An 18,711-nucleotide genomic window follows, 5' to 3' on the forward strand; every position below is an offset into this window, starting at 1 on the left:
TTGGCAACTCCTGTTGGACTCCAACACGACAATTGCCCATGTTGACTGGGCCAAAGGGAGTTGGAGACAAACAGCAGCTAAAGTGCTACAGGTTAGCCACCCCCAGTGGCGTAGGAAGGGGGGGCGATGGGGATGGGGTGCCCCGTGTTCCACCCTGGAGGGGGTGACACTCTGGGCGCCCCCCCCCCCGGTGACACCCAAGCCGAGCCCCGCGGCTGCCCGGTAAAAATCCACGCTCGGCGGAAGGGCTCGCAAACCTGCCCGGTGTGCGCTTTGCTGCTTGGGCTGCGGGAGGAGGCGAGCTGCGGGCCAAGTTCAGCCCCTCCCCTCCGCCCACAGCCTGCGCGGGAAGGAATGAAGCAAAGCACCGAGCGGGCTTCTCTTGGGCTGCTGACGCCCCTCCCTGGCTTGCCTCCGCTCCGTAGCGCGCATGCGCAGCATTGCTACGCATGCGTCAAATATAATGACATATGGGTTGTGCGTAGCAATGTTGCACATGCGTGCTATGGAGTGACTCCGACCCCGCGTGCCCCCGGGTTTGCCGCCCTGGGTGGCGAAGCGGCTTCCTCCGCCAGGGGCCACCCCTGCAAGGTAGAAAAACAGCCTTTTTTTTGGAATGAAAGGTACGTTCTGGATGAAACCTTTGGATCCAGCTTGTCCCCTCTTTCTCACTGCATATACAATTCCTTTGCAAGTTTTTCGAGTCCTGCCCCTGCTTTGAGAAAAATTACAAACTCATTGGGAAAGTGCTACATCCAGGGACATGAAGATTAGAATTTTTTTTTTTTGTTCTCTAAAATTTATATACCGCTTGATTGTAGAAACCTCAAAGTAGTTTTTATTTTTAAAAAAGAAGGCAGCATAGAATAAGTACAAAAGGAAAGGCTTTCGCAGATATCCTGGAAGCATCACTTGGATGCTATTATTTTGCAAGAATGTATGTATTTATTTCAAAATCTCTATTACACAGCTTAAAAAATTATGGTTTCAATAGGTTCATTACTACATGCCGGCAGTTTTGATATAAAATGTGAAAATGGCTAAACGTTAAGAACAAACTGGAAGTTGAATTTCTTCAGAAGATGGCATGAAATTAAAACTGCAGTTTCCCTTCAGCAAGGCACTAGTTGCAAAGCTTTACAAAATGCAAAAGCGCTGTACAAAAAACAGGTACTAATGGCTTATGAAAATACGAGCAATTGCAACAAAAACTGGGAGGACGCTGATCAAATCCTTTCCATGAGAACAACAACAACAACAAAAATGCCCAGGTGCAACAACACCCTAAAAATAACATTAAATCTTTTGGTGGCACTTGTTTTCTTGACTTATTTAAGGAGTAAGGAAAAAAATCATTGGAATTAATGAATTCAAATGAATGCTTTTCACAGCTTGTGTGTGTCTGACAGTTCATAGTCTTTGGGAGTGAACCCCAAGGAAAAATCCATACCTGATGCATTGTGGGACATCTTTAGGGGGAAAAAAGCTAAGCACAAATCTGGAGAGGAGTCCCTAAGACAGTTGAATGTCGTCTTGTATGCCTCCTTCTGGCAACTCCTGCAGCCAAACTGGTGCCAAACGTATCGCTCTGGTTTCCTTTGGACCACATCAGCGAGGACATTGGACCGAGATTTGTTATCTGGGCAGCCCAGGTCCCCTATACACACTGCCCAGAGGTCACTTTGGTGCTGCTGATACAGCAAAAACAACGCAGGAGGCAAGCGGTTACAAGTTACCAGTCTCTGCAGCTACAGCAGGCGCCGTGGTTCTCCAGCGGATTGACTCCTCCCCGGAGGAGCACTCCCTTGTGTCTCGAGACGGATGGATGCCAACAACCATGCCGAAGGGGTTCAGGAGTGGGCGGAGGTGAGGAATGGGAGGCACAAAAGGAAACTGGATTGGTCCTCTATAAAGTATTTGCCGCATTGGAGCCTTAACTGGATTTCACAGGCTCCCCCTGCGTCACACGCCAATAAAGATTACGGATAAGTCAAAACCGTGTGCTCTACACACATTGTAGATCAGGGATAGAGAACTCTTGGACTACAACTCCCATCATCCCGGTCCATGCTGGCTGGGGCTGATGCGGCTTGGATTGCAGTATCACCTGGAAGATTGCAGGCTCCACATTATCTCTGCCGCAGGTACTTGGTTGCAATACAGTGGACTCTAGGTTTGTTGTTACACAGTAGGCTCCAAGCCAAGGATGGGGAGCGTGAGGGCTTCCTGATTACATGGACTACAACTCCCATCGACCCTGCCAGCACACCCAGCGGTCAGGAATAATGGGAGTTGAACAGCATTCAGCAAGACACGAGTTAGTTCAGGGGCCCCCAAACTAAGGCCCGGGGGCCGGATGCAGCCCAATCACCTTCTAAATGCGGCCTGCGGACGGTCCGGGATTCAGCGTGTTTTTACATGAGTAGAATGTGTCCTTTTATTTAAAATGCATCTCTGGATTGTTTGTGGGGCATAGTTCATCTTTTTTTTCAAAATATAGTCGCCCCCCCCCAAGGTCGGAGGGACAGTGGAGCGGCCCCCTGCTGAAAAAGTTTGCTGACCCCTGGGTTAGTCTCTCAGCCCCACTCACCTCACAGAGTGTTTGTTGTGGGGAAGGAAGGGAAAGGAGAATGTTAGCCGCTTTGATACTCCTTAGGGTAGTGATAAAGCGGGATAAAAAATATCCAAACTCTTCTTCTTCTAGCCACTCCTGTGCCAAGTACTTACATCCAACTTAGGTAAACCCTTGAGGTAAGCTTTTGTTTCTTTCCCAACAGGTTACTGGGCTGCATCCCTTTAAACTTTTCAGGTTCAAAACCAAGACGAACCTAGAAGAGGCACTCTCATTTTGGAGTTGTCGATAGGCTTCTTGCTTCTCCTCATTCCCATCCTCCAGTTAACTTGTGGAACAAGTCCTCGTCCAGTGTTTCGTTCTGGTCTTTGGAACGGGTCGACAGGAAGATGTAACCTCCAATGTATTCGTGCACCACCTTGCAGTCTGCGCTCAGGCAAGCGAAAGCAATGGACACGTTCTGGTCAAACTCAATGGCAACCTGAAGGGGAAATGCAAAGAGGTATATATATATGTGTGTGTGTGTGTGTGTGTGTGTGTGTGTGTGTGTTGATGTATCACCCAGGCTTAGTTCCAGCACACTGGTTCCTGAAACGTAAGAGCATCAGAAGAGCTTGTTTGGATCAGACCAACGGCCCATTTAACCATGCATCTTTTATCCAATGCCTCCACACAGCCTGTAAAGATAATGGTAAAGGGACCCCTGACCATCAGGTCCAGTCGTGTCCGACTCTGGGGTTGCGGCGCTCATCTCGCTCTATAGGCCGAGGGAGCCGGCGTTTGTCCGCAGACAGCTTCCGGGTCATGTGGCCAGCATGACAAAGCCACTTCTGGCGAACCAGAGCAGCGCACGGAAACGCCGTTTACCTTCCCGCTGGAGCGGTCCCTATTTATCTACTTGCACTATGACGTGCTTTCGAACTGCTAGGTGGGCAGGAGCTGGGACCGAGCAACGGGAGCTCACCCCGTGGCAGGGATTCGAACCGCCGACCTTCTGATCAGCAAGCCCTAGACTCTGTGGTTTAACCCACAGCGCCACCTGGGTCCCTACACAGCCTGTAGGCAGGGCCCAAAGGCCCAACCTTTCCCACCAGTCACTGGTATTAGGAGGCTAGACTGCCTCTGCACTTGGAGGTTCTGTTTAGCCACAACTGCTGAAAGACTGTGACAGACTTTTCCCTCGTGAATTTGCCTCGGTCCCCTTGACAGCTTGTGTCTATCAACGCTTCTTGCAGTAGCAAATTCTGTTAAGTGAATTATGCATTCTGCGAAGCATGTTTGCTTCTTTGCCCTGAAACTATGAACATATTTCAGAGATTATCTTTTTTGTGACTCCCAGCTGAGTTTACGCCATGCTCTATCCCCTTGCATTCATCACATTTATGTCTCCCACACTCCCAGTTTTCCTTCAAATGACCGTTAAAGAAAGAAACTCCACAGCGATATTTTATATCATGGTGGAGATCGTGAAGTCCAAAGCCTTAAATAAAAACCGTAGTGAATAAAACAGCCCAATGTGATGAAAAACCACCCAATATAATAAAGTATATTTCTGTGATGCATATTAGGAAACACATTAATGCAGAGATAGGGAACCTGCGGCCCCCCAGATACTATTGGACTACAATACCCATCAGCCCCGGCTGACATGGCCAACAATAAGGGATTATGGGAGTTGTAGTCCAATAGCCGCTGTAGGGCCACGGGGGGTCGTCCTCCCCGCATTCATATAAGGGTTTCTATGTATATTATTCTGCAATTTCAAGTACATCACAAAAGGGCAGTTTGCCAGGTTTATTTGCGGAAAAGCTTAATCGCAGTGTGAGAGGCAACTTTACCTGCCGTATCTCCCAGTTCACATTCCACTGTTTCATATTTGAGAATCTCCATGTCGTAATTGGGTCCCCGGTGGCTGTATCTATCCTTATCAGCCTGTTGTAAGAAACGCCCAAGAGGTCATCCTTCTTGCTTCCTTTAAATCTAAGGAGGGGGGGAAACCCAGTCAATTACCGGTAATTGCTCCCCTCGACTTCCGGGAGGGGAGGGAGTAACATCTCTCTCTGATTGCCGTACCTCCTTGGTTTGTTTTTCCTTGATTTTTACTATTTTATATCGTTTTATCTTTTAACTTTTTTAGCTTAATTTTTAGCTTAAACCATCCGGTTTTATCCTAAATATTTCAAAGGAATTAAGCTCCAAGGAAGTTGCTATAAACTGTTGATTTTCACTTGGATACGAGCCAGGGGAGTGTCGGGGCCTTCAGCGTTAACTGAAGAAGGAAGCCTCATATTTTGCGGCCGCCTTCACCCTAACCATCCTTTCATCTTTATCTCTGCCTGACTGTACTCCCTGCCATTATTATCTCAGCTAATGAATGGCAGTGTGACTTTTTTTAAAAAAAAAACTTTAAGCAAAATAATGGTGTCGACTTGGAGTGGCTGTAAAACTTCCAAGGCCTCCACTGAAAGATTCGGGATCTTGCACAAAAAGACCTACTCCTAAGAAAGTGCAAACAAAAATTACTCGTTGCTATCGGAGCAAGGGCAAAGTGGGGGTGACTAAGAAACGGCGGGACCCAGACTCTATCCCCTCCCTCGCCGAGCCTCCTAACATCCACAATGAAGGACCTGCTGTGCAGAGAGAGGATTGTGCTGAGGGAAGTTACACCAAGGGGACAAAAGTAAGCGTTCTGAGTCACCTCAGAAACTGAGTCCTAAATCCCGAACACCCCACGAGTTACTCCAAGCCCAAATAATCGAGGAACTAATGTTAAAGCCAATTGCAGAACTGTCCTCTGGAAATGCTAAAACAACTAATGATCCTAATTCTCAAGCCACCGAGACGAATGAAGAGGATCTTTCAATTATAAAGTGGCTTGTGCTTTTAACAGAGGACATTGAACTCATAAAAATCCTTTCTTGCCATTTGTACTAAAATTTTGACCACCGTGACAGCCGCTTGTAAAACCTTTTGGGGAAAACATGGCAGTGAGACCACAGAACCCGCAAGCAATAGTAACCCCTCTTTCGTAAAAAATAAATTATTAAAGAAGACAAAGAGAAGCTATAGGGCTAAAGCTAAAGCTCACAAAAGGAGATTCACCAATGTAATGAAGAGCAAAAATGTTAAAGATGCCAAGGCAATGAAATATAAAAAAATGAATTTCAAAAAGCTATTTAAACTTCTTGAGAGTCCCTCAAACAGAGGGAACTCGGCGATACCTCCAGTCAAGGAGCCTCACAAGCTATCTAAGCAAAAGAATACCCTAATCCCTTGCTCAGATCGTGCATTGGAATCTCTGGACTCCCAAAGTGTACCTATACACACCAAATGTCAAGCAAGATCCCCTGATTCAAGAATCCTTGGGCCTACGTCTTATCTGCAGATAAACCCAAACCCCATAAGAAGAAAATTCCGCCAAACAATAACTGGAAATTGGTATTGTCTCAAGACAAACTTGTTCTGTCAAGATACCCTAAGTCAGTAACTAATGTAAAGAGGGATGAAATGAGAATATCAATGTTTACGATGGGATTGCGCTTCCCTCTACAGGCCAAGCACAGAAATGCAATGGGAAACTATGTTATGAAAATAGTTATCGCTAAGCATTAAACTTTCCGAAGGCTTTTCCGTGTGTGTGTGTGTGTGTGTTTTTAAAAAAAATCTTATTGTGAATAAAAAATATTTTGGCCCAAACCCTGATTTAGTAGTAGCAGGGCAAAATGTAACGGCCTTGTAATGACTGGGAAATGTAGCTTTTTTCTTTTTTGCAGGAAGACAGCCTGTTGTGGTTGAAATCTGCACTAGTATTTGAGAGTTAAATGTTAAAGCCAGAAAAGATGTGTACACAGGACCCAAGGGGGGGAGCACGCAGTATTTAAAGACCTGAAGCTCCCTCACATACCAGCAACAGTTTTCAAAAGGGCACGGTGGTAAAGGAAGCAGATTCAGCCTTGTGGGCGTTCATGGTTGAGTAATAACTGCTCATTATGGTGCAGGTATTTTTTTTTCCTGGTTAAGAGCACATGACAACAGAAAGAGAACTGGGCCTCTGGCCAGGTTACCTGATCTCATGCGCTCTGAATTTGAAAAATGTTGGTGGTGCTCTCTGCCCAAACAGGGCTCACCCTCAGTTACTGCTAACTCGTTTTGGAGCATAGGCCCAAAGCAAACGCCAGAATTCGAGGCCCATAGTCAGGAATTCTATGATGGGAGTCAGCTAAGGGTGGAGAGGGGGAAAATATGCGACAGCCAGGTCAGTGTGAAACAGCAACCTCTTAATTGCAAACAAAGGTAAAGGGTCCCCTGACCGTTAGGTCCAGTCGCGGACAACTCTGGGGTTGCGGCGCTCATCTCGCCCTATAGGCCGAGGGAGCCGGTGTTTGTCCGCAGACAGCTTCCGGGTCATGTGGCCAGCATGACAAAGCCACTTCTGGCGAACCAGAGCAGCGCATGGAAACGGCGTTTACCTTCCCGCCGGAGAGGTACCTATTTATCTACTTGCACTCTGATGTGCTTTCAAACTGCTAGGTTGGCAGAAGCAGGGAGCGAGCAACGGGAGCTCACCCCGTCATGGGGATTCGAACCGCTGACCTTCTGATCGGCAAGTCCTAGGCTCTGTGGTTTAACCCACAGCGCTACCCACGTCCTAACTGCAAGCAGGAGACACCTAAACAATTTCCCAGTGGCTCAGGATTTTTACTTGCATGAATTCAACAGCTGCTTGAATTCAGCCTTTTTCTTCTGCCTTTCTCTCTCTTTCTGGCTGCCCCTCCTCTGGCTGCTAGCATGTGGAGCCATAGGGAGGTAGTAGAGACACAAGGAGAGCCTCCCTCTGTGACTTCACTCATTTGCCAGCCAAGGGCCGGGTGCAAAAAAGGAACGTAACCCCCATGCAAAATACAAAATTGTAAAGTTCACATCTTCTCCACAGCCCTACAGCTGAGACCCAGATGCATTCCAGTCGAGAGCTCTAGCAACGTGGGCCAACAACCCTAGAAAAAACATATTCATGTATGTGCAGGTGAAACTCGAAAAATTAGAATATCGTGGAAAAGTCCATTTATGTATGCAATTGTTTTCATTAGCTACTGGAGTTTAATATATGAGATAGACTCATGACATGCAAAGCGAGATATGTCAAGCCTTTATTTGTTGTAATTGTGATGATCGCCATACAGCTGATGAAAACCCCAAAGTTGAAATTGTTAATTTGGGACTCTCATCAGCTGTATGCCATAATCATCACAGTTATAACAAATTAAGGCTTGACATATCTCGCTTTGCATGTCATGAGTCTATCGCATATATTAGTTTCACCTTTTAAGGATGAGATGGTTGGACAGTGTTCTCGAAGCTACTAACATGAGTTTGGCCAAACTGCGGGAGGCAGTGGAGGATAGGGGTGCCTGGCGTGCTCTGGTCCATGGGGTCACGAAGAGTCGGACACGACTGAACGACTGAACAACACCTGGGAGAAAAACTGATACATCTTGAAGAACACTGTCGGGCCACGAGAAATCGTGCTGCAGCTGCCACAGCTTCTGTTAAATGTCACCTCTGCCTGATCTAATTGCCAACTCACTTGGCATTCAGTCGAAACGAAGGAAGCGGAAGAGTCCAGAGAGTCGCCCGCCATTAAAAGGTCGGGGCAGCGCAACATGGCCCTTACCTCACAATGTAGTACGATAAGCCAAACTCGGGGAGCGACTGCCACGCCTGGACAAACCTCAGCTTGGCTTCCACCAGAGACATGTGGGCGATATTTTGGTGCGCCTCCAAAATGCGAGTAGCTAGCTGCGAAAACAAGGAGGGGGACAGAGGTTTTGATTGGCAGATGCAGGGTGTGTGTGTGTGAGAAAGAACAGCATTAGGAAGATGGTTATGCATGTGGTCAGAGAGCAGCCATCCCTGCTACTCCCCTAAGGAAGGAAGGCAAAGGGGTGCAAACTGGGGACAGCTCATTCATTTCAGGGGGGCCTTCTTACCTGGTTCCCCTTATCCCCAGAATCTGATATCCCCTAAACACAGGGACAAGAGGCCTTAAACGGCTACACGGCGACTCTGATTTCCCATAGCTTTTGTTTTCTTTATCACTGGGACAGGGCGTGAGTAGGGAACTCAAGCTATGAATGGTATTTGATGGCCAAGAGGACTTGGTGACTGTGGTTTGCTACAGGGCTGTCTGGCGCAATACACAATACGGCAATCTTAATGGAATTCAAAATTGACTTCTTTGCCCATACACCTCCCATTTCTCTCATAGCCTCATTGTGTGGCGTGGGCAATTGGCTGTTCCTCAGCCTCTCCGATTACCCCCCTCCCCCCATTTTGCAAATGAGGAAATGACCAGCTAGGGTTGTTAGAAGTGAAACTTTAACACACAATGCAGGGGCGTACCCAGGATCAAAACTATGGGGGGGGGCAAGCCATGGTCGTTCAGGTTCAAAAACAAAAACAGCTTCAAAAAACAGAAAAACTTCCCCCCCAAAAAAGAAACAGAAAGCTCCAAATGGCTGAAAAACTCAGTTTCTCGGGATCCTCAGTTCTCGCAAAGGAACTACTCACCATGCAAGGGAACTCAGTTTGCCAAGCTCCCTTGCAACGATGAATTCGCCCCCTGACACTGCCCAAGTCTCAGCCTGCATCCCCATTTGACCAAGCAGGGTGCAGGCTAGGATCCGGTCTCTGATAGGCACGCCAGCTCTTTGTCAGCATGAGGGAGGGGGAAACAGCCGGCGCAACACACACACACACACACACACACACAGTGGCCAACTGCCTTGGCAAGAGCGGAAGAGCTCAATTGTTATTGAGATTTTGGGAGGGGGAGAAAGACCAGTTTTGAGCTTTTTTTTCCTTTTAGGCTGCCGATAACCATTTAATTTTTTTTTGCTGCTGGGGGGGGCAGCTGCCCCCCCTGCGTACGCCCATGACACAATGCAACAATGGACCAAGCAAATTTTTAAAAGCAATAAACGTTAGAGGGAAGGCAGGTTGGGGTTGGGAAGTTTTGAACAATCTGCATTTTAATCTTTCTCTGTTAGGAACAACGCTGCTATTAAGGATTGTTTCTCAAGTGTCCTTAATGCTTCGAGGATCTTTCTGTCCATAATATTTCTTGAGGCCAGTTAAGTACACAGGATCTGGGTAGCTGAGGATGCCTTGTACTGGATCAGGCCGTCTCAGGCACAGGGGATGGAACCTGAGGCCTTACAGAAATGCTTGCAATTTTGCCCAGCCCTACTCTACTCTTATACCCATTCTGCTGAAGGAAAACTGGGAACCAGCAATGATTTACACAGGGTCAATACAGTGAGAATGTGAGAAAGTTGATTGCAAACTCACAAATTTTAAGCTCAATGCTCTATATCTGTTGGATCATGCTGGGTCTTTGGTTATTATGAGCAGATCTCATAGTTCAGGGGGGTGACCAACCTTTTTATTTATTTATAAATATGATTTTTATTAAAATTTTCTGTTTTACAATTTCAGATAAACCTTTTACCTACTTAAGATATCAATGACTTCCCTTCTTCTCTTTCTATGGTTCATTTTACATATCTTATGACCCTGCATATTTTACAAAAACTATACCAATCTGTTTTCCCTTATTACATCCATCAAAACTTATTTACACTGTTGAATTTGTCTTAATACTGCCAGTGTTTTCAGCTGTACACAATTATTTTCCATATATTCAATAAACGTTTCCCAGTCTTCTTTAAACGTGCGTTCTTCTTGTTCCCTTATTCTATATGTTAAGTCTGCAGGTTGTGCATGTTCTGTCAACCTAAGTTGCCAATCTTCTTTGGTTGGGACCTCGTTCATTTTCAATTTTGGGGCTATCGAAAAATGGGCCGCAGTTGTTGCATACATTAAATAACCTTTTCTGACACTTGAAATCCTCTGAACTATCCCCAACAGAAAGGACTCTGGTCTTTTTCGGAAGGCAATTTTAAACATTGTGACCAACCTTTTTAAGTTTGTGGGCATGTTTGGATTTGGGACTCTGACCCACCTCCAGTCGCTTCTTATCCCTCAGATCAGGTTTTCTGAAAGACCAAAAGTGCATATACGTGCACACAATTTGCCTTCCAAGGGATCTGGATAAAGGTTAGATCCAGTACAATTAATCTGAGCCCTGAAAAGCATATAGAACTGAAAGAGGAAATCGGAAAGGGTATCACTCTTCCAACTTCATCTTGATGCGCTTTTCAAAGGAGAAAAGGGAAATCACACCCACCACTTTATGACCAACAGGGAAGTGTGTGTGTTGTGTGTGTGTGAGTGTGTGTGTTTGTGATCTTCAAAAGCTTCATAGGTTCAGAGGAAGACCTCAAACGGTCACTGCACCCACGGGTGTCATGCTTCCGACTCTCGCCCCGGTTTAAGATCTCGCTGAAGAAAAATACATGCTTTTGGCTTTGTTAAGCAAGAATCATTTGTATCAGGCTTGAGTGAGCTTGACAAGGAAAATCTACACTAGATCCTGCTGTTATTTCCTTCTGCCAACCCCTCACCCCACCCCCCGTTACCTGCTTCGACTTGTACTTCTTTGCATATCGAGGCGAGATAAAGCATTCTGGCTTCATATCCATGCTTTCCATGTCAGAAACGTCCTGGGAAGGAGCAGCAGTTCTGCTTTTCATTTTTAAGAAAGACAAGATGTTGTGGACCTCCGGCTGGTAGGAGCTGTCGGCCATCGTTTTCCCTTTGGAAGCCAAAACGCAAGCAGCCATCCACCTGGCATACTGGTTTTCCTGCAAAGAACACAGCCAGCGGAGTCCATGAAGAAGAAACTCCTGCAAAGAAACCTTGCACCGTCGTTTGCTTGCTTCTCCCCCACCTTGCAGTCGCTTGGTAAGGGATGGTGGAGGGCCCCATGTCGCCTCCCCCCCCCCCTTTTTGGTTAGGTTTAGACACAGGCCCCTAATCCGAAAGCAACACGGTACAGCCTAGACTTCACTTGAATGAGTTCTGGGTGGCTTTGCAAGAGGACTAGACTAATTCAAGGAGGATCAGTGAACAATGGCTACCAGGCATGATGGCGACACTCAGGTCCAGAGGCTTTCCGTCTCCGAAAAACAGCTGCTACCTTTACCCCTTGTAAACTTCCAAAAGATACTTGGCATCGCTGATGTAGCTGTGCTTGGTAGAGATGGGAGATATCAGCTGCTGGAAGCTACAGAAAGGAAAGGTGTGCTTGGATCCTGCGTGCTGGTTTCCCACACGCATTTAGCTGGCCATTGTGAGAGGATGCTGGACTGGATGGGCCATTGGCCTGGTCCAGCAGGCTATTCTTACGAGGAATTACTGGTTACCTATCCAGCAATGCAACATATGGGGTTCAGAGTGGTGGCGATGACGTGTGGGCAAGAGGCTAGGTGCAGACCCTCCAGGTGTCCCTATTTTCCAGGGACAGTTCTGGATTTACAGGAGAGATTAAATCTGGGACGTCTTCCTTGCCTGGTGCTATAGCTCTTCCCCCAAAGCTCCTGTGAAGCTTAAACAGTTTTCTTCTTCGCTTAGGAGGCTCTTATAGGACAAAGGTTGAACAACACTCCCAAGTCTGGAGAATGCAGGGTATTTCAAACGGACAAGGTTGAGGTTATTGCCGAGAGGTTTGGGAACTCCAGATCTTATCTGAAAGACAGATTTCACCCAGACACTGTGCTAACTCCCTTGTTTACACTGGCCTCCCCATAAATCTCCCCACTCACAGGCTGGTCTGCATTGTAAAGGAACATAAATCCAAGGCTAACAGGAGTTCACCCAGGGGGGGGGGGGCAACAGCCTCCCAGCAACAGCAATAGCCTTTCCAGCAAGCTGTTGCTTAACGGAGAAGTTCGGCATGAGGACAGGGCTATGTGTATCTAGCTAGGAAGCTATTGCTTGAGCTCTGACCCCCACCAGGTGAACCACTCCCGACATGTGGAAGCCAATCTGCAGCCTACTGCATTGTTAATTTGTTCCCTGCACAAACCCCATTTCTGTGCAATATTTAGGCCCGGCAGTTGTTCCCTGTGCTTTGCAATGCCAGCCAGGCACCTGGGCATCTCAAGAGACTTCCTAAGCATTGCGCTGCCATGCACACAAGGGACCTTAAACTCTCCTACAGAATTTGGGCTAACCCTTTTTCCGCTACTCACATTATCACATCTCAGGTGCACTTCATTCATTCCGTCAGCTACAGGGATGAGTAACTTAATCCCGTATTTTCTGCCCGACACACTCACGTCCGGAACAATCTCACATCCTGGTAAGACAGAAGGCACGAAAAGTCAGAAGTTAAGTCATGCTTTGCCTACTTTTAAGGGTGAGCTATGGTAGGAAAAACTTGGAAACCAGAAGAGGATTAAAAAAAAAGCATATACCGTATTTTTCGCTCCATAGGGTACACCGGACCATAGGGCGCACCTCGTTTTAAGAGGAGGAAACAAGAAAAAAATTATTTTTCTGGTTTTCCTCCTCTAAAAGCCCTGTTTTTTTGAGGATCAGCTAAAAGTTTTGCAGCTTTTTTTGCAAAGGGGGAAAAGCAAAGAGGAAAAGCTCTGTTTTTATGGGGTTCAACTCACATTTCTGCAGCTTCTAAAGGAAAGGGAGCCTTTTCTACAGTTTCCAGACCGATAATCTAATCAGCCAGTCACATGTCCTGGGGAAACAAACAACCTCTCTCTGCAGCACATTCAACAAAAGAGGGCGGGGCTGAAAGGGAGCCGGGGACTCTTATCTCTCTCCCGATCTCTTGCTGATCAGCTGCTGAGCGGGGTCCTTTCAACACCCCCTTTTCTCTTTGTAAAATAAAAAGCATGATCCTCTTTTGGCCCCTGGGCAATTCAGCTACAGGGACCACCATTCGCTCCAAAAAAATAGCTGGTTTAGGAAATACTAGAATTAATTTCCTTAACTCCCTCCACGTGTTAGGTGTGGCAAGACATGTTATTAATATTGGAGCATAAAACAGGCATTCCCAACCTGCGGCCCTCCAGATGTTTTGGCCTACAACTCCCATGATCCCTAGCTAACAGGACCAGTGGTCAGGGATGATGGGAATTGTAGTCTAAAACATCTGGAAGGCTGAAGGTTGGGGATGCCTGGCATAGAAGTTAAGTGAAATTTAAGGCCAAAAGTAACGCTCTAAATCAGTGCCTCCCCAACTTGCATCGCCATCTGTTGCTGGACTACAACTCCCATCACCCCTAGCTAGCAGGACCAGTCGTCAGGGATGATGGGATTTGTAGTCCAAAAACAGCTGGAGACCCAATTTGGGAAACCCAGCTCTGGAGTCATAGTGCTGATGGACAACGTAGTCATCATAAGCATCAAAATCCTAGCCCATGCTAAAGCAGAAGCAGTGATTCGGAAAACAGCAAATTCAATCGAAACACTGGGCTTTGTTTGCACACAATAAACCACACAAATAGTACACAGTTTGGCGCCCTCCTTGCTTTCTCCTCCCTTCCTAGAGTGGAGAAACATAGTACGGAGCAGCCGTCCTAGCATTAAATGTGGAAGCCACAGTTTGCTCTTGGCTCCCTGCTTGCGGGTTGCTTGGGGGAAAGCAAGACACAAGACTTTCTTTTCACGTAACACCTAGGTAGCCGCTCCGCCGTTTGTTAAACTGGTTTAGGAAGGGAGGAGCTGCATCCAGCAGCACGTAGTTCCCGCACAGGCTAATTTTCCTAACCCTGGTTTATGGCCAACTCATGTCCGAGTGGGGCCACAAAGCAGACTACAAATTCTTGTTGGAAATATAAAGAAAAAGAAGGTACCTTTTATCATATGTGGTGGACTTGTAAGGTAATAAAAGCTTTCTGGGAGATGATATACAGTGAAATGAAGAAAACGTTTAAAATAACTTTTGTTAAGAAACCAGAAGCTTTTCTATTAGGGATTACAGGTACTGATATTCGAAAGGAACAGAAGAGACTTTTTATGTATGGAACAACAACCGCCCGGATGTTACTAGCCCAGAGATGGAAAGAAGACAAAGTCCCTACCAGAGAGGAGTGGCAAACCAAACTGAGGGACTATGACAAGAAGGCAAAACCAACTGGAAAGCTCAGAAACAAAGGGGACAAAAACTTCATAAAAGAACAAAAAAAAAATTGTAAGTTATTTAGGAGACCATTTCAAGCAGATGGAAACATTAGCTGGGTTTTGATCTCACTTGTAGTTTAACAATTACCATGGATAATATACTTTGATATTAAAATCGAAGTATGAAAGAACAGACAGCGGTACCTCGGGTTACAAACACCTCGGGTTACAAACACTTTGCGTTACAGACTCCGCTAACCCAGAAGTAGTACCTCAGGTTAAGAACTTTACCTCAGGATGAGAACAGAAATTGTGCTCTGGTGGAGTGGTGGCAGCAGGAGGCCCCATTAGCCAAAGGGGTACCTCAGGTTAAGAACGGACCTCCGGAATGAATTAAGTTCATAACCAGAGGTACCACTGTACAGTACAGTGGTACCCCGCAAGACGAATGCCTCACACAACGAAAAACTCGCAAAACGAAAGGGTTTCGCGATTTTTGGGTTGACTCGTGAGACGAATTCGTCTATGGCCGTGCTTCGCCAGACGAATTCGTCTTGCGCAGTACCACTGTAAGCCGGCTGGAGCCGCGCCGCACCGCGTTTTAAAGCTGCAGCGAGTGAACAGCAGCGCTGCTGTTCGCTAGCTGCAGCCTAAAACGTGGCATGGCGCGGCTCCGGCCGATCGCGCCCGCCATCTTGGGTCGACGTGATCGGCCGGCACCCCTTCCGACCGGAGCCGCGCCGCCCGTTTTAAAGCTGCAGCGGGCGAACTTTTTTTTTTTTTGCCCCCGGACTTTCCCCCCCATAGGAACGCATTAATTAAATTTTAATGCGTTCCTATGGGAAACGGTGCCTCGCAAGACGAAATCTGCGCAAGACAAAAAGTCTTGCGGAACGAATTAATTTCGCCTTGCGAGGCACCACTGTATTAAATGTTCAAAATGGGACCCCACGGAGGGGATGGGGGGAAGCCCTGAGATTCGGAGGAATCTATTTATATGAATATACTTTTTAATTCTTTGTTTATAACTTTGTATTTGAAAAACAAATAAAAAATGATTTTTTAAAAGTAGATTACACGGTGCTTGAGCACATATGCACCATAAGTGAAGAGCAATGGGGAGCACGGCATCGTGCTAGAAATTCCCCAGTAGGCAGTCAACCAGGAGCGGCATTTCGTAAAGGTGGTCTGAAAAATAGCACTCTGTACCTCTTAGGTTCAGCTTCTCAATGGGTTCTCCATGTTCAGCATCCTTATTTTTAAAGTAAGAGACGGACGTGTCCTTGAAGACAAACCAATATTGCTTGAAGGTTTTCAGCGCCAGCTTTTTGGACCTGCAAATTAACAAACGATCTGTATGGAGGGGGTGGAGCAAGATTGTTCTCCCCTGCTCCAGAGGTTAGGAACCTAAACCGACGGCTTCAAGTTACAAGAAAGGAGATTCCGATTAAATATCAGGATGAACTTTCGGACAGTAAGAGCTGCTTGAGGGTGGAACAGACTCCCATGAGAGGCAGTGCACTCTCTTTCATTTGAGGTTTTTTAAAAGCAGAGTTTGGATATCCATCTGTCATGGATGCTTTAGCTGAGAGCCAGTGTGGTGTAGTGGTTAAGAGCGGTAGACTTGTAATCTGGGGAACCGGGTTCGCGTCTCTGCTCCTCCACATGCAGCTGCTGGGTGACCTTGGGATAGTCACACTTCTTTGAAGTCCCCATAGCACTGCTGCCTTTGAGGGAGCTAACACTAGTCCTCAGGATGATGCTGAAAACTGGCATTTAATCTTGAAAGCACAGCTCCTGCCCTTTGTCACTTGCATATGAATTGAAACGATCTTTTATTAGAGGTTTCAAAAATAATCAAATTCCCTTTGAAGCACACCGCTTCATTTCTGGGGGAAATGGCACCACCGATTAGCAAAACTAAACACTCTTAATAAGAGTTCAAAGCTACAGGCAATCTCTTATCTTATGTTTTCCATAGAATTAAACGTTTGGAATCAGTCACTTCAAGGGAGGAAAAATGCTAGCGACTTTCCAGTGCAAATAGCTGAGCTTTATCTCAGTCACTGGAATGTTCAATTTGATTGTCAACACACACAACTGATAGTGACACAAGTAGCTGCTCCTACCTGAAATTCATGCTCATTTAACAATATACAGGCGTACCTTGGTTTTCGAACAGCTTAGTTCTCGGACATTTTGACTCCCGAAAGCCACAAACCCAGAAGTGAGTGTTCCGCTTTGCGAACTATTTTTGGAAGCTGAACGTCCGACGGGGCTTCCACGGCTTCCGATTGGCTGCAGGAACTTCCTGCAGCCAATCAGAAGCCGCGCTTTGGTTTTCGAACGTTTTGGAAGTTGAACAGACTTCCGGAACGGATTCCGCTAGATTTCCAAGGTACGACTGTACTTAGAAGCATGCAGGCAAAAGTTGCTGGCAGCTGTGTTGGTCTACTAAGAGGATGGGGTGGGGGGAATCCAAAATAGCAACAGTGGTATTAATTCTATTTTTAAGACTAACTAAAAAGTCACCGAGAAGCCAGCCTTAGTGTTTCTTAAGCCTATTGATCTTGACAGATGTTAAGCGCAAAAGAAATGCCCATGTAAAAATGAGGCAGGAAGAGAAAGAGAAAAAATATGTTGCTGGCATGATAAGGAAGGAAAAACCCAGTCTGCAATTTGCAAGATGTGGTGTGGGTTCAGTGGCACAATATCTGCTCTCTGTGCAGAAGGTTCCATGTTCAATTCTTGGCACCTCCTGGTGGTGCAAGAAGAGTCCCTGGTCTGGAAATTCTGGAAAGCTGTGGACAGTCAGTGTAGGTGTTTTCTGAGATAGATGGGTCAAGGGTGTGACTTGGGGGAAGGGAGCGGCCTTCCAGTCTTCCTAACAGTCTTGAGACACAACGGAGGAGGTGCCCTGCAGATTAACCACACTTATTAGGTAAAAGGTAAAAAGGTAAAGGCCCCCTGGATGGTTAAGTCCAGTCAAAGGCGACAATGGGGTTGCGGTGCTCATCTCGCTTTCAGGCAGAGGGAGCTGGCGTTTGTCCACAGACAGCTTTCCGGGTCATGTGGTCAGCATAACTAAACTGCTACTGGCGCACGGAACACCGTGGCGAGTGCCAAAGCACAGGGAAATGCCGTTTACCTTCCCACCACAGCGGTACCTATTTATCTACTTCCACTGGTGTGCTTTCGAACTGCTAGGTTGGCAGAAGTTGGGACAGAGCAACGGGAGCTCACCCTGTCACGGGGATTCGAACCGCCAACCTTCTGATCAGCAAGCCGAAGAGGCTAAGTGGTTTAGACCACAGCGCCACCCACGTCCCACTTATTAGGGACTTAGTCCCATTTAACTCACTAAGACATAGTACAGTGGTACCCCGCTAGACGAATGCTTCGCTAGACGAAAAACTCGCTAGACGAAAGCATTCGTCTAGCGGGAGGCTGCCCCGCTAGACGAAAAAGTCTATGGGGCTGCCTCGCAAGACGAAAAAATTTCGTCTTTTTTTTTTTTTTTCGTTTTGCGGAGCGCGGCTCCCATTGCCGCTCCGCAAGACGAAAACCCCGCTAGACGAAAATTTTCGCGGGACGAATTATTTTCGTCTAGCGGGGCACCACTGTACTTCTGCGTGAGAATACATAAGTCTCTGCTGTACACAAGGTTAGACTGTGAAAGGCCTAAAGTGCAACAAGGCAACCTTGTCCAACCATGTAGCCATTCCAGTTCGCAGCACAATCCTTAAAAGAAAAAAAGATTAAAGAAAGCTATTTTACGAAGGTGGCTAATGGAATTCATCACATTATAGTGTTACATTGGTACACTCTGCATCTCAGTGGGAATGTTAAATTATAGCCAGAAAACCTTTCAATGCTAACTGGTGTCCAATACAGTCCATATTTTAATTTTATGATTTACAAAAACAAAGAAAACTTTATATGCTTTTTTGCTTACCTAAATAGTTTGAGGTTATCTGCAAGCTTTGGTATGTCTGTGATATCCTCCTAAAGACAACCAAAAATTGTTTTAGTGCAGTGCGCTTATAATTTGCTGATACTATCATATATATGCACTTGGTTATAATGTTTTTGTTTTA

The 18,711-nt window shown here is 46.4% G+C and overlaps 1 protein-coding gene across 3 annotated transcripts in view; it reads right to left on the bottom strand.

Moving 5' to 3' along the window:
• Nucleotides 1-2,815: 2,815 nt before the first annotated feature.
• Nucleotides 2,816-18,711, bottom strand: part of FERMT1 (fermitin family member 1) — a 35,695-nt gene continuing 19,799 nt past the window's right edge. For 2 of the 3 annotated variants that reach the window (XM_033142837.1, XM_033142839.1), the window contains 7 exons: nt 18,570-18,619; nt 15,824-15,948; nt 12,724-12,830; nt 11,110-11,334; nt 8,244-8,368; nt 4,411-4,552; nt 2,880-3,053 (listed from right to left, as the gene is read on the bottom strand). In XM_033142837.1, the coding sequence (XP_032998728.1) occupies nt 2,880-3,053; nt 4,411-4,552; nt 8,244-8,368; nt 11,110-11,334; nt 12,724-12,830; nt 15,824-15,948; nt 18,570-18,619 (948 nt within the window). Of the gene's footprint in view, nt 3,054-4,410; nt 4,553-8,243; nt 8,369-11,109; nt 11,335-12,723; nt 12,831-15,823; nt 15,949-18,569; nt 18,620-18,711 lie in introns of all 3 variants that reach the window. The other variant, XM_033142838.1, reaches the window with a different exon arrangement.

Source organism: Lacerta agilis, chromosome 3 (assembly GCF_009819535.1).
Source record: "Lacerta agilis isolate rLacAgi1 chromosome 3, rLacAgi1.pri, whole genome shotgun sequence".
NCBI classification, from domain to species: domain Eukaryota; kingdom Metazoa; phylum Chordata; class Lepidosauria; order Squamata; family Lacertidae; genus Lacerta; species Lacerta agilis.